The 21,110-nt window shown below is 30.2% G+C and overlaps 2 protein-coding genes across 4 annotated transcripts; both read left to right on the top strand.

Moving 5' to 3' along the window:
- The first annotated feature begins 1,047 nt into the window (after nucleotides 1–1,047).
- Nucleotides 1,048–4,455, top strand: LOC137810328 (TOM1-like protein 1). The gene is made up of 3 exons (XM_068611531.1): nucleotides 1,048–1,752; nucleotides 1,971–2,240; nucleotides 3,803–4,455. Exons 1-3 carry the CDS (start codon nucleotides 1,234–1,236, stop codon nucleotides 4,223–4,225), a joined length of 1,212 nt encoding a protein of 403 aa, XP_068467632.1. The 5' UTR covers nucleotides 1,048–1,233; the 3' UTR covers nucleotides 4,226–4,455.
- Nucleotides 4,456–8,098: 3,643 nt separating this feature from the next.
- On the top strand, nucleotides 8,099–13,462 carry LOC137810327 (cellulose synthase-like protein D2). Of its 3 annotated transcripts, none has more exons than XM_068611528.1 (4): nucleotides 8,099–8,300; nucleotides 9,162–10,058; nucleotides 10,651–11,458; nucleotides 11,552–13,462. In XM_068611528.1, exons 2-4 carry the CDS (start codon nucleotides 9,190–9,192, stop codon nucleotides 13,307–13,309), a joined length of 3,435 nt encoding a protein of 1,144 aa, XP_068467629.1. In that variant the 5' UTR covers nucleotides 8,099–8,300; nucleotides 9,162–9,189; the 3' UTR covers nucleotides 13,310–13,462. The 3 variants fall into 3 exon arrangements, with proteins under 3 accessions (XP_068467629.1, XP_068467631.1, XP_068467630.1); XM_068611530.1 differs by having other exon boundaries at nucleotides 8,290–8,429; XM_068611529.1 differs by having other exon boundaries at nucleotides 8,295–8,613.
- Nucleotides 13,463–21,110: the final 7,648 nt, after the last annotated feature.

The following is a 21,110-nucleotide window of genomic DNA, read 5'->3' as shown; positions in this document are numbered from 1 at the left end:
AACCACTCATTTTAAAATATAATAATAAAAATTGTAAACAAATACGAAAATGGAGCAGGTGGATAAGCATTTGTTCAACTAATTCTTCAAGTTAAATAAAAATTAATTTTTTAAGAGGGTAGTTATTTTTATAAAAAAAAACTATATTTTTTCATCAAATTTGTATGAAATGGAATACTGAATACGTATAAATAATGCAAATATTCACGCATATCCAGTGTTTAATTGAATTTATTTAACTAATTAATTAACTAAAAAGTAAAAGGGTGATTCACATTTAACGTATTATATAATTAAAGAATTGGTGGAGAAATAAACTCATTTACACCTTAATTGCATTAAGTGTAAAATCTGAGTTAATTTGACTGACAAATTGACCAGAAAAGTGATAATTTTAGAATAAAAGGTATTTGAAAAAATAAAATAGTTGTGAAAAATAAGTGTGAAGTGGAATAATGAATTTGGGAGTGAGAAAGAAGTTTAAAAAAAATAGTAGGTTTTTTTTTATAGATTTTGGTGTAATTTTTTTTTTTAGATTTATCGAAATAAGTAAATTTTTGTTTTTTTATGAAAATGGGTAACGGAAAAGTTGGAACTTTCTTATCCACAACCTTTTGCTTTAATAACACTTAATTATATTATGATTAAAATTTATAATTAAATAATGTGTATGATTAAAATTTATAATTAAATAATGTGTATGATTAAAATTTATAATTAAATAATGTGTATGATTAAAATTTATAATTAAATAATGTGTGACAGTCTATGTTCGGATAAACGAACACACTTGTACAACATTAATAATATTTGTTAAATTTTTTGAGATTTTTAACATGAATTTAACATAATTAAAAAAAAATTAAAAATTTAAATTTATTTTATATAAATTTTTATTATAATTATAAAAATAAAAAAATCAAATCCACTATAAAAAAAAATCATCTTTCTACTATAAAAAAAAATATAATATACTTATTACACATATAAATTAAAAGAGGCTAAAAGGAAAAATCTACCTAAATATATAATTTTTAAAAAGAAGTTAAAATAGTCTTGTTCCTATTAAAAGAAAACAGAGAGAAAGGGAAAGGGAAGAAAACAGAGTGTTCTGTTGCGTTGCGTTGCGAAGGGAAGACTTTGCCCAGTCCTCACGCGTTCTCTGCAACCACCCAACACTTCACTGTGAAAACCCTTTTGCGTTGATCTTCTTTGGATCAGAATCAGAAGAAGATGAGCGATAATCTGATGGAGAAAGTGAGTGCACTGGGAGAGCGTCTCAAAATCGGAGGAGTGGAAGTGGGTCGGAAGATGACTGAGGGAATGACTTCCATGAGCTTCAAGGTCAGAGAGTTCTTCCAGGGGCCCAATCAGGCCGAAAAGCTCGTCGAGGACGCCACCTCCGAGGCCCTAGACGAGCCCGATTGGGCCCTCAACCTCGATCTCTGCGACCTCATCAACACCGACAAGCTCTCCTGCGTCGAGCTCATCAGGGGAATCAAGAAGCGGATCATGGTCAAGAGCCCTAGGATTCAGTACCTCGCCCTCGTCCTCCTCGAAACCTGCGTCAAAAACTGCGAGAAAGCCTTCTCCGAGGTCGCCGCCGAGCGCGTTCTCGACGAGATCGTCAGACTCATCGACGACCCCCAGACCGTCGTCAACAACCGCAACAAGGCCCTCATGATGGTCGAAGCCTGGGGTGAGTCCACCGGCGAGTTGCGGTATCTCCCTGTCTTTGAAGAAACTTACAAGGTTCTTTTTCTGTCTCTCTCTTCACTCTGTTTAAATTCAAACAGTTTAAGACCAGAGCCTGTGAATTAATGATAAAACCCAGAAAAATAACTTTTTATGTAACAATTAACTGGTGTGAGATTTTCAATCAAACCCCATCTGGGGTAGTTCAATCAGAATTTATTTTTGGTTATATTTAGGAGTTTTTAAAAAAAAATGTTTTTTTTTTTGTTTTTCAGAGTCTGAAATCAAGGGGAATAAGGTTTCCAGGTCGTGACAATGAAAGCTTGGCACCGATTTTCACTCCGCCTCGTTCAGTTTCTGCTCCAGAAGCTGATGTTAATCTTCAACAGCAGTTTGAGCAAGACATTCCTGAGCAATTTGAGCATGATGTTCCTGTTCAGAGTTTTTCTCCTGAACAGACTAAGGAAGCCTTTGATGTTGCGAGAAATAGCATTGAGCTTCTTTCCACTGTGTTGTCGTCTTCGCCGCAACAGGATGCTTTACAGGTATACTGTGGTTGTGGTGGTATGATGTTATTATCAGTTGCTATTTTTTGAATGTGCTGTTTTGTTGCTCTATAAGTAATGTATGTTTGGATTAGGACCCATGTGTTGTATATGTGGATGGAATATGGATAGAACTTCAGTTGGTTTTGTAACTAAATAGCTTGTTATGTCTGGTGCATGACCTTTTCTGTCTTCAAAATTTACCCTGTGTTGTTATGGCCTCTATTTTGCATACTGTTTTGTGCTTCTATAGTATATGTACTTAGAAGAGATTACATAACCTATGCAGTTAAGTTTCCTGTGTAAGTTTGATACTTCACATTTCACAATAAGAAAGGGGACAATTGTGTCAAATCTAAAAAGCTTGTCAGTTTGCTGTGGCTGGTGATGGAAAAAGTGTAGATACTGTGGTTATGGAAATGTTATCTTCTGTAAACCCCTTCCCTTGGTTATGATCTTCACAAAGTTTTGTCCAGTGCATCTCCGTATTTTACTCTGACCCATGATGTTTTATCTTGAACTACTTTACTGTGTAAGTATTTGTTCTTTTGAAATTGGTCTACAATTGTGTGTTACACTATACAGATATAGTCATAAAAATATGTTAGTGGTGTTTGTCGATACAAAACTTTTATTTACTTTTCAGTGATAATAGTGATGATGATATTCTCTTTCCAAGAAAAAATTGAACTGCTGATGCTTGGTATAGTTTATTTAGATTTTTTTTACATAAATCAAAGCTTGTATAGCTTCTAGTAACGAGATTTATCACCCCCTTTGCCATGATAATTCAGTGATGATGGGTATTGTTTATCTGAAATTTTGAATTACTGGTTTATTAGGATGATGGGTACTGAAAAGAGAGATGTCATTTACTCAATTAGTCCTTAATTATGCCTAATATGATATGTATCCATTTACCTAACTAAGCAGCACCCACTCAAGAACTTATCCTAACTTATCCTAAACTTCCCTTGTAAGTTCCCCAAATAAAAAACGTCAGTTTTAGCCATGTGATGTTCCTTGCTAGAGAAGAAGCGAATTGAATCAGGCATTGGTGAATTGCCAAGATGGAAATGCTATGAGGTTCAAAAATTCCTCTTAAATGATGTGTCTGTGTCGCACACACGTATTGGACACCGATACTCGTAGGACATGTATCGGTAAAGTGTCCAATTCAAAAAATATTTGTTTGATTTCTGACAATTCTAGCACGATTCTAATACAATTTTAAAAAGGAGAAATACATTAATTTTTTAAAAACTCAAACTTATTCTATAAATTTTTATTATGATTACAAAACTAAGGAACAAACCCTTTTAAACCAACCATGAGAAACATCTTTCTGTTACAAAATTTTTTTGAAACATACTCCTGAACATTGTCAATTTATATAATATATAGATCCGTGTTCCTGTGTTTTATATTTTAGAGATTATACGTATCTTCGTGTCCGTATCGTATTAATGTTCGTCATATTGGTGTCCATGTCGTATCAATGTTCGTGTCAGTATCTGTGTTACATAGCGAAAATGAAATGTGACCATTTCTTCCATTTGTAGGATGATTTGACGTCCACGCTTGTACATCAGTGTCGTCTGTCTCAATCTACTGTCCAGAGAATTGTTGAAACTGCTGGGGACAATGAAGCTCTTCTTTTTGAGGCCTTGAATGTTAACGATGAGATTCAGAAGGTTCTCACCAAGTACGAAGAGTTGAAGCAGCCTGCAGCTGTTCCACTTCAGCCTGAACCAGCCATGATCCCAGTTGCTGTTGAGCCAGATGAGTCACCGCGCCACACTAAAGAAGATGCCTTGATTAGAAAACCAGCTGCATCAAGAACACCTCCTCAGGGAGGGAGCAGTGATGACATGATGGATGATCTTGATGAGATGATTTTTGGGAAAAAAGGAGGGGAAGCATCAGATGGGGGACAAGATAAAAAGAAGCAGCAATCATCGAAAGATGATCTCATCTCTTTCTGAGCTGCAATACTAATTCTAAGCTGAATATAGATCAGAGTGCTTTTGATGTCATGTTACTTTTATATCTAGATGTTGATTGTGAACTTTGTTCAGAATTCAGATTGCTCGGTTGGTCCATTATTTTTTATTTGCACTTTATGTGCAATTTATGTTTGAACCATGGTATATAAGTTCTTGACAGACAAGATATACATGAGAAAAACTGGATAATTTCAACCAGGTTTCATTCAGTGCTTGGAATCTGTGTTACCCAGATAACAATGATTTTTTCTTGCTTGATTAATGATGGTAACACCACATCAGAATTCACTCAGATAACAGAAAGGCTATTTTTTTCTGCACTTTAACAGTATCAATCTACTCTTTATGCTTTGCATCTTAAAACTTTCATTTTGGATTAATTCGGTTGGGTCCATAAAATACCATACGATAAGTAGAAGTCTCAGACGACCAAATGCATTATATCTAACCGAAGATTAACAAAATTAACTAGTAATAAACCATTAGGTAATACATTCTTAATCATAATTTAAAATTCTAATACATTCTTAATCATAATTTAAAATTCTAATAACAAAGGATGACCAAATGCATTATATCTAACAGAAGGTTAACAAAATTAACTAGTAATCAAATATTAGTCAATACATTCTTAATCAAAGTTTAAAATTCTAATTTGATCTAATAACAAATGGTCTGTTATAATCATATAAATAATTACAGATTTCATTTTGAGAATAAAATACATCATCATATATCACATTAATTGCACCGAATATTGAGATTTGAGCATCATAGTGTCTTTCTGCTGATACTATCTGAGTTTTAGAGTAGACGAGAAACAAAGGAATGAAGGAAGAGTTAGAAAGTCTTTCCATAAAGGGAATGGAAAGCCGATCGACCAAAAAATGAGACAATTGTTCTCTTGATTACAATCCAATCATTCTTTTAGTTAGAAAGAAAAAGAAAAAAAAAAAAAAAAACTTTGGATAGACATAGCATGTGAACATGTGACTAAGTTCATGTTGTGTAACACATTCATTCAGATAATATACAAAATAAGAAAGAATGTTGCGTTTTGAAGGATCTGAGACGGCGTGCTTAATATAATGTTAGTAAGAAAAGCACGTTACAATTATGACAGAGGCATTGGGTATCAAAAGCACGCAAACACTTAAAAACGTTGCTTTTTCGGTCAAAACAATTTTCTTGGTGCTTACACTATTGACTCTTTTTTTTATTCAAAATCAAGTTTTCAGTGAATTACATTCTTACCAACTACTTTGATTTTAAACTTAAACAAAGAGCAATTTTCAACACAAGCGTTAGAGCAAGTTATTTTGGAATCGATGTTCATTCAATAAATTTAATTGATGTTAAAAAATTGAATTCATACAAGATTTAATAATAAAAAATATAATTGAGAATAAAAATTACTAAATTTTTACAAAAATTAATTTTAGATATAACTCAACTTAATAAAATTAGTTAGTAAGAATAAGACGTACACTATTTACATGCTATAATTTAATTTATATCTAATTATATCATATATCAACAAGACTAATAATTCAAGAAAAAAAAAATACAATATCATTGATTATCTCAAATTTTTAATTCATATATATACTACATCCTAATAGTTTAACCTTGAAATTTACCTATATAATAATAGTTAATTTTCCAGTTTTAATTCGACTTATAAAAACATATTTAAATTAATCAAAGATATTGTTCACCTTAAAACTTTATCACAAATGTTAAAAAGTGTTTTAAAAAATTAAAAAGAAACAAATTATTGTCATTAAACTAGATGATTTTTTATTTTTTAAGGTAATCAACTTTTTTTATTCTTATCAACAACGTCATTTTTTGTATCTTTAAGTTTGATAAGGTTGAAATTTAACCATAATTTTATCCCTAAAAATACATCATAAAATTAAGAAAAAAAAAAATATATATATATATATATATATTTAAATTGCTGTTAACTTTCATCCTTAAAAATTATGAGATTGTAAGAACTCATTAGTTCCACTAGAATTAATTTTGAAGGGAAACTCTTTTCCAGTTTTTAATAAATGAAATAATTAATGTTGTGTTTTGAGCCAGCAATGATGTATTCATATTTCTTTCTTAACAATTTTTACAACAAAAGTTCACCAATTTCCATGGCAATAATTCTGTTTGGTGAAGGTCCCCCACTTCTTATGTCTGCAACTTTATGAAAAAGTAAATTTATTTTGAAAAAAAAAATATTTTATTTAAAAGAAAATAATTTGATATTATAAAAGTATACACTTGATAATGAGTTTCTGAGAGGTACGATATTTTGTCTAATTGTCTCATATTCTGACTACTTTTTTACATTAAAATAAAATTGTTTTTCTGTTGAAATGTTGCTTTTTAACAGACAATGAGGAAATCTATTAATAAAACACCCACCACTGATTCTGTAGTTTCAAATGTAAACAACTTAAAATAAAACTACTGAGAGATCAAATTATGCACTTTATTTTAATGAAAAAAATTACATAATTAAGAGAATAAAGCTTGACATTGATACATATTATTAATAATCTAATATAACATTAAACATAGTTAAAAATCTAAACATAGACAATGAATACTTTCCTTTTTTTAATATAATTTAATTCATTGTTATTATATGGATTGGAAAGGTCTTTTCTACATAATTCGAATTTTTGGCACTAGTTGGCTTGGGTTTCTTGTCTTACAATTAGCTTTGTTCTTAGTAATAGGAAAAATATCTGTAAAAAAATATTTATATATTCAATAATTAATATTAAATGATTAAAAATAATAAAATTTACTAAAAAAATGTATTTATTTATTTTTAATAATGTATTTACAAGAAAAATTATCTGAATAAACTTGAATTAATTCGATAAATTATCGATCACGATAAACCTCAGATTCATATTAAACCACGATGATTAAGAAAAACATCTCATCGAAGTTCAAAAATTTCCTTAATAAAAATTGCTGATCATCACTTCTAGTTATACAATATAATATTTAAGGAACAATTTAAACCCTAAATCCTAAATAATTTCCATGAACATGAATGATTAATAGTATTTTTTTATTTTTTTTTTTAAATATTGTTCATCCAACATACCAAATTTTCTTCCAAACCTTATTTCATAATTGAGATTTCTTTTCAAGTTCCTTAAATTCATACACAATGGTCCCTACAAAGTGTTAGAGTTGTACAATTCAATCATTTTTATATCTTTGGAATATTTGATTACACTTACATCACTACCCCTATATATGCTTACTAACTGAAATTCCTATCCTATCAATGGGTCATTGTTTTTAAAACTTTATGCTAAAAAAAAACCCATATTATTTTGCTACATAAATTAAGAAAAACTGTACATATTTATGAAGAGAACGTATCAGAGGAAAAGTTCATTAAAATGTACGTATAATGCACTGAATTAAAATTAATTCAAATTGTTAAATACAATTAAATCAATTTAAGTAATTAAGTATAATTTAAGCAATTAAGTATAATTAATTATATTCCATTCTAATATACTAAAAATAATCAAAAAAATTAAATGCGACTCAAGTGAGAGTGATAACCTTTTATGAGGTACTGATAAACATACACTCTATATTTTACTAAATTAATATTTTATTTATTTTTTAATTTAAAATTATTATTATATTACTATAAACAGTATCAAATGTATTTTGTTGACAGTGTGAAGAAAACTTTTCTCTTTTTGCAATATGAATGTTATTAATTACACAAAATATATTTTAAAATTAAAATTGGAAAGAACAAAATAGAAGATAAAAAAAATGTTTTGGTACTTGTCTTTGTTCTGTCTAAATTGCGTGTGACAGTGTCGTGTATGCGCGTTTGTTTGTTTTGTTTGTATTTTGAAGTCTACAAGGTGACAGTTGTAGAGCAAGTTCAACACTTTAACTTTTGAGCTTTTCCATCAGATTCAAATTCAAACCCATCTCTTCTCTTCTCCTCTCCTCTCATGGCTTTCTGATATATTCACCATTCACAGATCTGAAACAAAGTAAAGAGGTAATCTTCATTTTTCATCCCTTGCACCACCCTTTTGTCTAACGTGCATTCATGCTTGTTTTTCTACTCCAAGTTTCAAGCTTTATCTGAAGAATTTTTCTGTACGAGTGATGGGGTGAGGTTAAAAAGGTGAAAAAGCAGGGAAACTGTGAATTGGACATTTTTTTTGCAAAAAAAATCTGAGCTTTTTTAGATTTATGATTGTTTGTGGGTTCCTCAAAGCAGCGAAGTCAAAGGGGTTTGCCAACTTTGGCTGACTTGTTAATGTCGTTGCTGCTGCTGGTTAGGAACATCAGAGCAGGGAAGTCAAAGGGTTCGTGTTTTTGCTTTTGTGTGAAGATGGGTTCTGTGCATTTTTTTTTTATTAGAGTCTAGTACTATTCGGAGCTTGTGAGTTCTTGGGGTTGGTTTTGTTTTGAGTGAAAAAAAAGGGATATTTTTGGATCTTCAAGTAGGGGTTATGGAAAAAATGCCCATGGGTCTGCATCTTTGTGTAGATTCCAGTGAATATGTGGTCTCTTCTCTTTTCAACTTCTTTTCTACGCCCTCATGAAAGTTTACACTTTTCGCTTTTCGCTTTTTTTTTTTCCTGATATTCTGTGGACCTGTCGAAATTATCTGAGCAATCTTCAAGATTTTACTGAGATCCAGCCATCGGTTTGCTTGTTTCAGTTGTTTGTTTGATACTTGAATAATGTGCCTTCATAGGGTATACTTTTTTCTCAGTTTTTCTCTTTAACAGCACTCTTATTAGCTATGGATTAAGACTCATCCTTTGATATTTGGTCTCAGTGTTTGTAGTGAATTGAATTAACTATGGTTTTTGATGAAGTTCTTATTTTGTAAATTTCTGAGTTTCAGCATATTATAATCAGTTCTGCAGTCAACTATGGCATCAAAAATGTTTAGAGCAAGTCGATCATCTATATCAACATCATCTGATGGTGCACCTGATGGTCAGAAGCCTCCATTACCTCCAAGTGTACAATTTGGAAGGAGAACTTCCTCAGGCCGCTATGTGAGTTACTCTAGAGATGATCTTGACAGTGAGATAGGGAGTACTGACTTCATGAACTATACGGTGCATATACCAGCTACCCCAGATAACCAACCTATGGATCCATCAATCTCACAGAAAGTTGAGGAGCAGTATGTGTCAAATTCACTTTTCACAGGTGGATTCAACAGTGTTACTCGAGCCCATCTAATGGATAAGGTGATAGAATCTGAAGCAAGTCATCCACAGATGGCTGGTGCAAAAGGGTCTTCATGTGCTGTTCCTGGTTGTGATTCTAAGGTGATGAGTGATGAACGTGGTGCCGATATTCTTCCCTGTGAGTGTGATTTTAAGATATGTAGAGATTGTTATATCGATGCAGTAAAAACAGGAGGTGGAACGTGCCCAGGATGCAAGGAGTCGTATAAGAACACAGAGCTAGATGAAGTGGCTGCAGATAATGGTCATCCTCTTCAACTTCCTCCACCAGGTGGAATGTCTAAAATGGAGAGGAGATTGTCCTTGATGAAGTCAACGAAGTCGGTTTTAATGAGGAGCCAAACTGGGGACTTTGATCATAACAGGTGGCTCTTTGAAACAAAGGGGACCTATGGCTATGGTAATGCTATATGGCCAAAGCAAGGTGGTTTTGGAAATGAAATAGAGAATGATGTTGTTGAGCCTACTGAATTGATGAACAGACCCTGGAGACCACTTACCAGGAAACTGAAGATACCTGCTGCTATTTTGAGTCCATATCGGTATGGAGTCTTTACTCTTAAATATCTTTTTCCTTGTAAAATGTCTCTCTTTGTATGTTTTCTAAGTATACTAACTTAAACAATGCACTTCCATCATGTATAAAAGGTTGGTTTGGTGGTAAAAGCCGAAAAGAGGAAGGGATAGCTCCCCACAGCAAAGAACTAACATATTAACAATATTTACTGATCTAAAAAAAAATGCAGTTCCCAATTATTCTGAGTGTCTATTAACATTATTATGTATAGCTATATCCATGTAAAACATAGATAAATAGTTTATATTAATATGTTTGGGATTTAAATATTGATGGATTAATGAATTTGGTTCTGCATATGGTATGTCAATTGAGCAATATTGACTTGGTGGTATTCCTTTGTTCAAGCATCCTAACGCATAAATTCAGAATACATGGGAGATTTGTGATGATTATTTAATTGCACAATTTTTTTCTTCTTTATATTGTCTGCTTTGGTGTTTTGCTAGACTTTTAAAACTGATGTTCGCTTAAATTTTTTATTCTTGTGTTTATTCTACGATTGTATGACCTATACTCGTCCTGAATAATTCATTCTTCTCTGTGTTTGTTTGCAGTCTTATCATTTTTATTCGTTTGGTTGTCTTGGCACTGTTCTTGGCATGGAGGGTCAAACACCAAAATACTGATGCAGTATGGCTGTGGGGCATGTCTGTTGTTTGTGAGATATGGTTTGCTTTTTCCTGGCTTCTGGATCAACTGCCCAAACTCTGCCCGGTGAATCGTTCGACAGATCTTAATGTTCTGAAGGAGAAATTTGAAACTCCCACCCCTAACAATCCAACTGGAAAATCTGATCTTCCAGGAATAGATATCTTTGTTTCTACTGCTGATCCTGAGAAAGAACCTCCTCTCGTGACCGCGAACACTATCTTGTCTATTTTAGCCGCTGATTACCCTGTTGAGAAGCTTTCTTGTTATGTTTCTGATGATGGAGGTGCACTTCTAACTTTTGAGGCAATGGCTGAAGCTGCCAGCTTTGCTAATGCATGGGTTCACTTCTGCCGTAAACATGATATAGAGCCCAGGAATCCTGAATCATACTTCAGCTTAAAAAGAGATCCTTACAAAAACAAAGTGCGGCCTGATTTTGTCAAGGATCGCAGACGAGTAAAGCGTGAGTATGATGAATTCAAGGTTAGGATCAATAGTCTCCCTGATTCTATCCGTCGTCGATCAGATGCCTATCATGCTAGAGAGGAAATCAAGGCCATGAAAGTTCAGAGACAAAACAGGGAAGATGAACCTTTAGAAACTGCAAAGATCCCTAAAGCAACATGGATGGCTGATGGAACTCACTGGCCAGGAACTTGGTTGAATCCTACATCTGAGCATTCTAAGGGTGACCATGCTGGTATAATTCAGGTACTAAATAGGTCCTCGTAGTGTTTTATACAAGTGTCATAGTCTTACTGAGTTTTAAGTATGATTAATAATTTGTTTTTCGTTAATGTGTAGGTGATGTTGAAACCTCCCAGCGATGAACCTCTTCCAGGAAGTGCTGATGATACAAGTCTCATTGACCAGACTGATGTTGATATCCGTCTTCCCCTTCTTGTTTATGTTTCTCGAGAGAAGCGCCCAGGCTATGATCACAACAAAAAAGCCGGTGCCATGAATGCCTTGGTTCGAGCCTCAGCAATCATGTCTAATGGTCCATTTATACTCAATCTTGACTGTGACCACTATATCTACAACTCAAAGGCAATGAGGGAAGGCATGTGCTTTATGATGGATCGTGGAGGTGACCGCCTTTGTTATGTCCAGTTCCCCCAGAGGTTTGAAGGGATTGACCCCTCTGATAGATATGCCAATCATAATACTGTCTTCTTTGATGTCAACATGCGAGCCCTGGATGGACTTCAAGGGCCAGTGTATGTGGGAACAGGGTGCCTTTTCAGACGGATTGCACTATATGGTTTTGACCCGCCACGTTCCAAAGAGCACGCCACCGGTTGTTGTAATTGTTGCTTTGGTCGTCAGAAGAAGCATGCATCAATGGCAAGCACCCCAGAAGAGAACCGGGCACTGAGGATGGGTGATTCTGACGAGGAGGAAATGAATCTATCACTCTTCCCTAAGAAGTTTGGAAACTCAACTTTCCTCATCGACTCGATTCCTGTGGCTGAGTTCCAAGGCCGACCACTGGCTGATCACTCAGCCGTGAAAAATGGACGTCCACCGGGTGCTCTCACCATACCCCGTGATCTTCTCGATGCATCGACCGTGGCAGAGGCCATCAGCGTCATCTCCTGTTGGTACGAGGACAAGACCGAGTGGGGAAACCGTGTCGGGTGGATCTATGGATCTGTGACAGAGGATGTGGTCACTGGGTATAGGATGCACAACAGGGGATGGAAATCAGTTTACTGTGTGACCAAGCGTGATGCCTTCCGTGGAACAGCTCCCATAAATCTCACTGACAGGTTGCATCAGGTCCTTAGATGGGCTACTGGCTCAGTTGAAATCTTCTTCTCAAGAAACAATGCTCTTCTGGCTAGCCCAAGAATGAAAATTCTTCAAAGAATTGCATATCTGAATGTTGGAATCTACCCTTTCACATCCATATTCCTAATCGTCTACTGCTTCCTTCCTGCACTGTCCCTTTTCTCTGGGCAGTTCATTGTGCAGACCCTCAATGTCACTTTTCTTTCTTACCTCTTGGGAATCACTGTGACTCTGTGCATACTTGCAGTGCTTGAAATCAAGTGGTCTGGCATTGAGCTGGAAGAATGGTGGAGAAATGAGCAGTTCTGGCTGATTGGAGGGACAAGTGCTCATCTTGCTGCTGTGCTTCAAGGTTTGCTGAAAGTGATAGCAGGGATTGAAATCTCATTCACTTTGACTTCAAAGTCAGGTGGTGATGATGTAGATGATGAATTTGCTGATCTGTATATTGTGAAATGGACATCCCTTATGATACCACCTATCACAATCATGATGGTTAACTTGATAGCAATAGCAGTTGGAGTTAGCAGAACCATATACAGTGTCATACCACAGTGGAGCCGTCTACTAGGTGGTGTTTTCTTCAGTTTTTGGGTCTTGGCTCATCTCTATCCCTTTGCAAAAGGCTTGATGGGAAGAAGAGGAAGAACACCTACCATAGTTTTTGTATGGTCAGGCCTCATTGCAATCACAATTTCTCTCCTTTGGGTGGCCATCAACCCCCCTGCTGGTTCTAACCAAATTGGTGGTTCATTCCAGTTCCCTTGATAGCTCATTCTTTTTGTCACATCACATGAATCTGTCACCAATTTCTTTATTTAAATTAGTTTCTCTCTCTCTCTCTCTCTCACTATATATATATATATATATACACATTTCATTCTACATATTTACTAATGAATGGACTTAAATTATGCAGTCTGTTATGCTTATGAATTTTGTTTAGAACAAAATTCCAGAAATGTGATCATATTTGGCTGTCACTGACTTTTGCTTAGAACATAATTCCAGAAATGTGTGTGTATATATATATACACACTTCATTCTACATATTTACTAATGAATGGACTTAATTATGCAGTCTATTATGCTTATGAATTTTGTTTAGAACTTATTTCCAGAAATGTGATCATATTTGGCTGTCACTGACTTTTGTTTTTCCTTTGTTCTTAAACAATTAAGTGATTGGCCTCATTTTCTGATTATTTCTGAAAACAATGCATTCTCATCACCCCTTTATCAACCAATGATTGTTTGAAGTTCAAGAAAGGGATAATCATGCCATCTTTTTGTTTAGAGATAGATACATTTATGATATTGAAGTTAATATACATTTCTTGTTTTATATATTATTCTTGAAGGAAATTATTCATGCTGTGTTTGAATACTTTTGATTAGATGGAGATAATTAGTTTATTTTAATTCTTTTAAAATTAACACAATTTTAACAATAACAAGTAATCTTTCAAAAAATAGAGTATTTTTTAATTAATGTACAAATATTTTTATGTAATTTTTGTCAATCTATTTTTCACTCATCCTGTCAGTTGAAAATAAATTTTTCTATTTTACTTTTCACTTCTGTTTGCTCAAACAATATTCATTTTCATAATATTTTTTATATTTCTATGATTGTGATTTCACTCTTTCTTTTTTCTTCTACTCAACTTCTTATCCAAATAGAATGTAAGAAAAAGATATTAAGTTGTTATTTGTTAGGGTATTTTGCATGCAAAATAATGCATTGTTCAAAAAGCTCACTTTATGTTTAGAGTGAAAATTCCAAAATCCTTATACATAATATATTAAAAAAACTTCCTAATTACTTATTCCAAAAACAGTTTAGAAATATTGATTCTAGAACAAGGAATTAGAAATGTATTTTTCAGAATCTGTAATTTAAATTTATAAAATTTATCGACACAATTTGACATTTCTAGAAAGGTTTAAAACATATATTTTTTTAAATGTTAATTCTAAATTATTTAAATAAACATTGTTATGTTTTTTTAATTATTTTTTAATATCAGATTGTAATTTGTGGAAAGTCAAGTTTATTGAAAAATGGATATATTATTTTTAAAGGTCTTAATTTTCAAAAATGTCAAAAGTAAAATGTTGGAAGTACATTAAATGAGAGATAAGGAAAAAGGAAAAATATTAAAAGTTTATATTTATTTAATTTTTGCATGAGAGTTATATCCAATTTTTAAATTTTAATTGAAAAATAAGAAAGATATTTCCAACTTGTTGAGATAATGTCATTATGATTAATTATTGTATTTGAGATATTGTTCGTTTTAAAATTTAAAGTGTCTTTTAACTTCTAAACGATATAAAACTATTTATAACTGTGAAAGAAGACTTCCATTGTCCTATTCAAGAACTAACAGCATAAAATAATAGAGAAAAAGGAATAAGAGTTATCTGAAAAGTTTAAAGTCAAATTACAAATCGGAAAGTCATTTTATGAAGGATAAAATGACCATTTTAAATATTATGGAGGTCCAATTAAAAATTATGGAGATGCAAGAAGAAAAAGTCTATTTTTTTATCTCAATCTAATTTAACACTAACCCATTCAATTTAATTTAGACTCTTTCTTCCTACACTTTCATATCTTCTTGTGCCACCCCATATTAAATGTGAAAATACCGTTTTGTCTTTTTTTTTGCACCACCCCTTGAATTTTGAAATAAGCCTATGAATTATGTAATCTGGATATATCCCGGTTTACATAATTCAAAAGTCAATTTCATATTTAGAAAAGACTTCCGGATTAGGTAATCCGGAAGCTAATCACACATTTGAAAAAGACTTCCAGATTACAAAATCCAGAAACTAATCGTATGGATAAAATAGACTTCTGGATTATGTAATATGGAAGTTAATTACAAAAGGCTTCCGAATTACATAATCCGAAAGTTGATTTTGGATATAGAAAAAGACTTCTGGATTATGTAATTCAGAATATTAAAAAAAGGTATTTTTGGAATAAAAAAACATATAGAGATGACACAAGAAGGTATGAAAGTAGAAGAAGAAACAACCCTTAATTTATCTTAACACTCTTCTAATTAATTGATTCAGCTCCAATTAATATTTTCACAAGATAATAATTTCTACTCTTTTATTTTATCAAACAGCATTTTTAGTATATTTAGTAAAAAATTATTTATTTTTTTTTAATTTTTTGGTACTCTCCCTAGTTTAACTGCACCATAACCATTTAAAAAAAGTTTAAATTCACCGTAGCTATTTTAATTTTTTGTTCAGAAGAAATCAAATTGGGACTAGATAACAAAAAATGAATAATTAAATTATGGCTGCATAAATTGTGTATAAAAACCATATAAACTGAACCATATCTACGGTATTTTAATATTTTAATATTTTAATGATTTGGTAACGTTCGCTTTTAATTATGCACCCGTTATTGGTTTTAATTGTTAAATGCATGTGTGTTACACTATAATGTGTTTAATTTTGAGAAAATCTCAAATATATAGTTTAATAAAAATAAATTATTTTAAAATTAAAACTAATATTTTTTAAAATGTATGAATTGATCTGGTCAAAGCTATTCCATTTTAATTTATTATACTGAATTAAGTAATTAATTGATTTAGGACATACAGATCTTTAGAATAACATGCATTAATTAACTTAAAATAAAATAAAACTAATAAATTATTTAAAAGCTTGCTCGCTTTCTCTCCCTATCTGTGAAATAAATCTGTTATATGTATATTGCCTCACATTGTGCTTAAGCGTTTTGAATTTAGGATTTAGGGTTTAATAATGAACCACTTTGAATTTAGGATTTAGGGTTTAATAATGAACCACAAGTCATATGATTTTGCAAGAATTCACTTAATGATCAACAAAACGACCAACTTATCACTTGAGAGATGTAAGACGATTAGTGTAATTAACGTACTTTAACCATATTTAGGATCACATCAAACCACTAAAACAAATTGTTTTCACAAATTTCTCATAACTTAAAATGATTCATTCTCTTCCTAGGTCCACCAACAATTATGACATCAAATATATTAATAATCACTCTCAACTTGAATCAAATATTCACGTATATAGTTCATCTATCATTCAATCTCATGTTTTCCATTCAATAAAATAACTACCATCTTTTATGATTCTTAGCCAACAATCTTTTCGTAGTTTTCAAATATACTCTACCAATGCAGGTAAGTCTCCAGAAGTTTAGTCCAACATCAATAACATCTCCTTTAACATATTCTAAAAAGAGAAGAAAAAATGACTAAAACTTATATAAGATTTATTATGCTCATAAAAAATAATATTTGATCGATTAAAATAAATTTGTTCTTCACCAACTCCTCATATAATAAAGATTTGATGGTTAGACATATATTTTGTTGAAGAACGAAATATATTTTAAAAAATTTAAATTTTTGTAGTGAACTAATAAACAAATTCTAACTTCTATTTATAGACTTTATTTTATATTTATTTTTAAAATATATTATTAAAATATAATTTAGGTCTTATAAAAAATAATGAAAACACTTATAAAATACTCACAAAAGATAGAAATCTAACACCAACGACCAGCACACATAGACGTGTAATAAAAAAAATATTACAAATAGTCCTACAAATTGTGTTTATGAAGTGAAATAATTTTTTTTACCTGTAAAAAGAATTAAGAAAAAGTAAAATACAATAAAGAATAAACTCAATAACAACCCTTTTTATTATTGCTAATTTAAATCATAAATGATATTGAGTTCTTAAAAGATGGTCCAAATAATTACGTAGCCGTTTATAATTGAATGTCAGAAACTAAGAGAATATAGTTGTGATAACCTAGTTCTTCCAAACGTATGGGATAAATATACTCTTTTTTAATACTATAAAAATTCATTAAATACATCATTAAATAAAAATCAATTTTAAAATAAAAATAAATAATTATTATATTAATTAAATTAAAATTATTTTATATACTAAAAAATTATTAATTTTAAATTAGTTTCTATTATTAATAAATAGTTTTTAAATTAGTATATAATTAGCTATCAAATTTTTTCTACTAAATTTATAATCTAAATAATTTGTAGTTAAAACCTAATACGATAACAATTTAATAATTATTTAAATTAATTTAAAAATTAATAATTTATTTAGTCTCTAAAATAATTTTTAATTTAATCACTATAGTAATTGTTTTTATCTTTAAAATTAGTTTTTATTTAATATTTTTTTAGTAAAAAATATTATAAGAAATACACAAATTGCTCTTATTTTAAAAGTTATTCTTCTGTATTTTTAATTTGGATGAATTATACGGGGGTACATTAAAATTCGTAATAAATAAATATTTCAAAGTTATACAAATTATATTTTAGGGTTTTCATAAATAATTTATTTTGTAATGTTAGGTTATGTTAACTGTAGAAGCTCTTTTAAAATCCATATTAAAATTAATTTAAACTAAAATAAAAAAGGACATATTCAAATAGATAAGCATCTATAAAAAAACACTAATGTTAGGTTCGTGCACTTTTTTTTCCATTAAATCAGATTAAAATTGACAAGTACACACTATACATAGTTCAGATAATAAATATTTGTTGCATTTTATTTGAAGATTCTTAAGTTATGAGAAATTAGATTGACATTAATTTAATATATTTTCATAATTATTAAAATTAGTTTAAGTCTCGATATTCATTTTAGTTATTTTTAATATTTATATTTATATAGTTTAGTGTCGATTAAACTTATCTTAATCTTATCTTTTTAATATTTATTTAAATTCGCATTAATTTAATTTATAATAGTATAATTTTTTAATACTTATTTAAATTAATATCGATTTATACAATGCTACTTTTATATACTATAAAATTGTGTAAAAGTAGTTTACATCAATGAGAATTCATAATTTATCTCTTACAAAATTATATATATATATATATATATATATATATATATATATTTCTATTACTTTTCTTTCCTCAACAAGATAAAAGTCTTTCTTCTACTGAAAAGGAAGTCTTTTTTCTTATTAAGGAAGAAGTCAACCTCCACAAAATAAAAAATGGACATTTTCTAATTATTCTTTAATGAAATTTATATTTTGATTCGACTTAATTTATTTTATTTTCTCTAATTATTTATTCGTTTTTTATATGTATTGAAGAAGAAGAAATAATGGTAAAGTGTTTTGTACTTGTAAAATATTAAAATATAACTAAATACATGACTCTTTATTTAGAATTATAAAATATTTATTTTAAATATTATTGTCTTCAAGGTTAGTCAAATCCACACTAAATCATTCTGATGAAAAAATTAATTTAAAATTTAATGAACATTTAAATAACGAAATATAATATAATAAATTAACATTCATAATTTTAAAATTCATTGTATATGCTACACAAATCCCAAGCTATTAAATAATGAATTTACAGTTTTAGTTATTTGGAGAATTTTTTATTAAAAAATCAAACAGAGTTGACCATCCATTTAAAATGAAATACTCGTGATTGGTTGGTGTGCCGTCCAACTCATAATCACTCTTTGGTTTATATTATCTTTTTTATTCTAAAACAACCATTTTTTGTTATAGAAAAAACAAAAAAATATAATTATTTATAGTGCCACAATCGTTAGGGTCAATCAACACATTTAAGGTATTGTCCGTTTTGGAGATTGGTGTTCCATCATAATTTTTTCCTTGTTTCGGTACTGTCAATATAATTTCATATCGCGGTATCGTTAATATAATTCTATTTCATGGTACTGTCAATATAGTTTCACATAACTTATGAATCAAAATTAAAAACAATTTATATACTCGTTCCTCATCCAATGTTATACTTATGACACATGTAGAACACCTATCCATAAATTGTTCAAATACGGTTCTAACACAATTTATGTCAATTTCCATGTCAGTCTACATAAGTTAAGATACCTTTTAAAAACAAAATAGATAATACATATCTTTTGAACAGTAGGTTAGAACAATTTATATTTTCAAAAATCAATCATTTTATAAATATTTATTCAAAACTTATACCTACTTAGTATTCTTAATTTTACTTTTTTCAGAAAAAAAAAATTAATATCTTAAAACAGATTAAGAAGAGACTGAACCTCAGAAACTGCCGGAAACCAGATGAACCATCTGGTCAACATTTTATTTTAAGTATTTATTAATTTTCTTAAATAAAGAAAAAAAGATAATTCGCCACCATCTGGTCATGTGTTCGTTGACCAGGTCGTCTATAAATTTATTTTTTCTTAACTTAGACTCAATAAATTATATTTTTTATTTTTAATATGTATAAAAACTAACTACAGTATGAATTTAATTCATACTTCAAGTACTTTTTTTCATAGTTCTATTATTGTAATTTCAATAACTAAATTATTAATAATTTTAAATTTCATGCATAATTTTGCTATTTTATTTACTTTAGGAATGGATACAGTCAATCATTATAATTTTAATAACAATTAAATAGTTGACGATGAACTGTTTCAGGATTTACCTTTGTCATTTTTGTTTATTTCACTGACTAAACTGATTAACCGTTACAATTTTAAATATTAAATTGATAGTTTTCTCTTAAAAAAATAAAATTGAGTAGAATTCACATAAACAATTTACACCTTTTGTTTGAAAATAATCATGAATTATTAATTGAGGACTAACGGTAGTGTTGAAGTCAAACAAACCATGTTTTATTTTATTTGACAATCTAACTTAAGAAGGGAGAATATGTTTCTTTTTATCGATAAAAAATCTACTTTTCAGAATGTAAAATTAAAAGTTTTGGTAAAATACTTCTGGGTGTTGTTTATTTTCTAAAAAAGTTATAATTTTGATTTTTATTATTTTAGTTGCATTTTCATTGGTAGTAGTGAAAACGTTGAGAGAATGAGATGTTTTTAAAATATACCTATAAGTTGCAAAATTATCCCTTTTTGTTTATATACTCTAAAAATATTGTTAGTCTTTTATACACACTATTTTTAATTACTTTTAATCTTCCACCCAAGAAGTAAAAAAGGGATTGAAATAATAGGTGGATGAGAGAAATGAAAATGTTTTACACATAAAAATGAAAGAAGCAATGTAACTATAATTTGATTTGAATGCATTAAAAAAATGCAGGGTAACTAAATACACAGCAAGTAAGGACAGTGACGAGAATTAAAGGCAATATCCACTTGGACATAGGACCATCTATCCCTATTTCCTTTGTCAATTATAAATAAATACCAACAGCTCATTCCCAATTCTCATGCCTCCAAACACATTAACACACTTCACTATCAAATTTAACCTATAATTTAAGTTTGATGTACCAATTCTAAGCAAGTAACTATGAACAATTGTTATTAAAAAAATGGCACAAAACATTAGTATGTACTATAAAATATATAAATATTATTCATTATATAACTCATCAAAGTAAACACAATCCATCTCTAGAATACCAATTAACCCTATTATAAGCATGATCTAATAAGTTCATGTAATGGTAGATTCGATCTTCCAGAT

The sequence above is a fragment of the Phaseolus vulgaris genome, chromosome 2, assembly GCF_000499845.2.
Source record: "Phaseolus vulgaris cultivar G19833 chromosome 2, P. vulgaris v2.0, whole genome shotgun sequence".
Classification (NCBI taxonomy): Eukaryota; Viridiplantae; Streptophyta; class Magnoliopsida; order Fabales; family Fabaceae; genus Phaseolus; species Phaseolus vulgaris.
This window is presented reverse-complemented; position numbering and strand designations above follow the sequence as displayed.

Coding starts and splice junctions, on each gene's coding strand:
- LOC137810328 (XM_068611531.1), top strand. CDS start 1,234: ATGAGCGATAATCTGATGGAGAAAGTGAGTGCACTGGGAGAGCGTCTC. Junction 1,753..1,970: donor TCTTTGAAGAAACTTACAAG/GTTCTTTTTCTG, acceptor TTTGTTTTTCAG/AGTCTGAAATCAAGGGGAAT. Junction 2,241..3,802: donor CGCAACAGGATGCTTTACAG/GTATACTGTGGT, acceptor TTCCATTTGTAG/GATGATTTGACGTCCACGCT.
- LOC137810327 (XM_068611528.1), top strand. CDS start 9,190: ATGGCATCAAAAATGTTTAGAGCAAGTCGATCATCTATATCAACATCA. Junction 10,059..10,650: donor GCTATTTTGAGTCCATATCG/GTATGGAGTCTT, acceptor GTTTGTTTGCAG/TCTTATCATTTTTATTCGTT. Junction 11,459..11,551: donor ACCATGCTGGTATAATTCAG/GTACTAAATAGG, acceptor GTTAATGTGTAG/GTGATGTTGAAACCTCCCAG.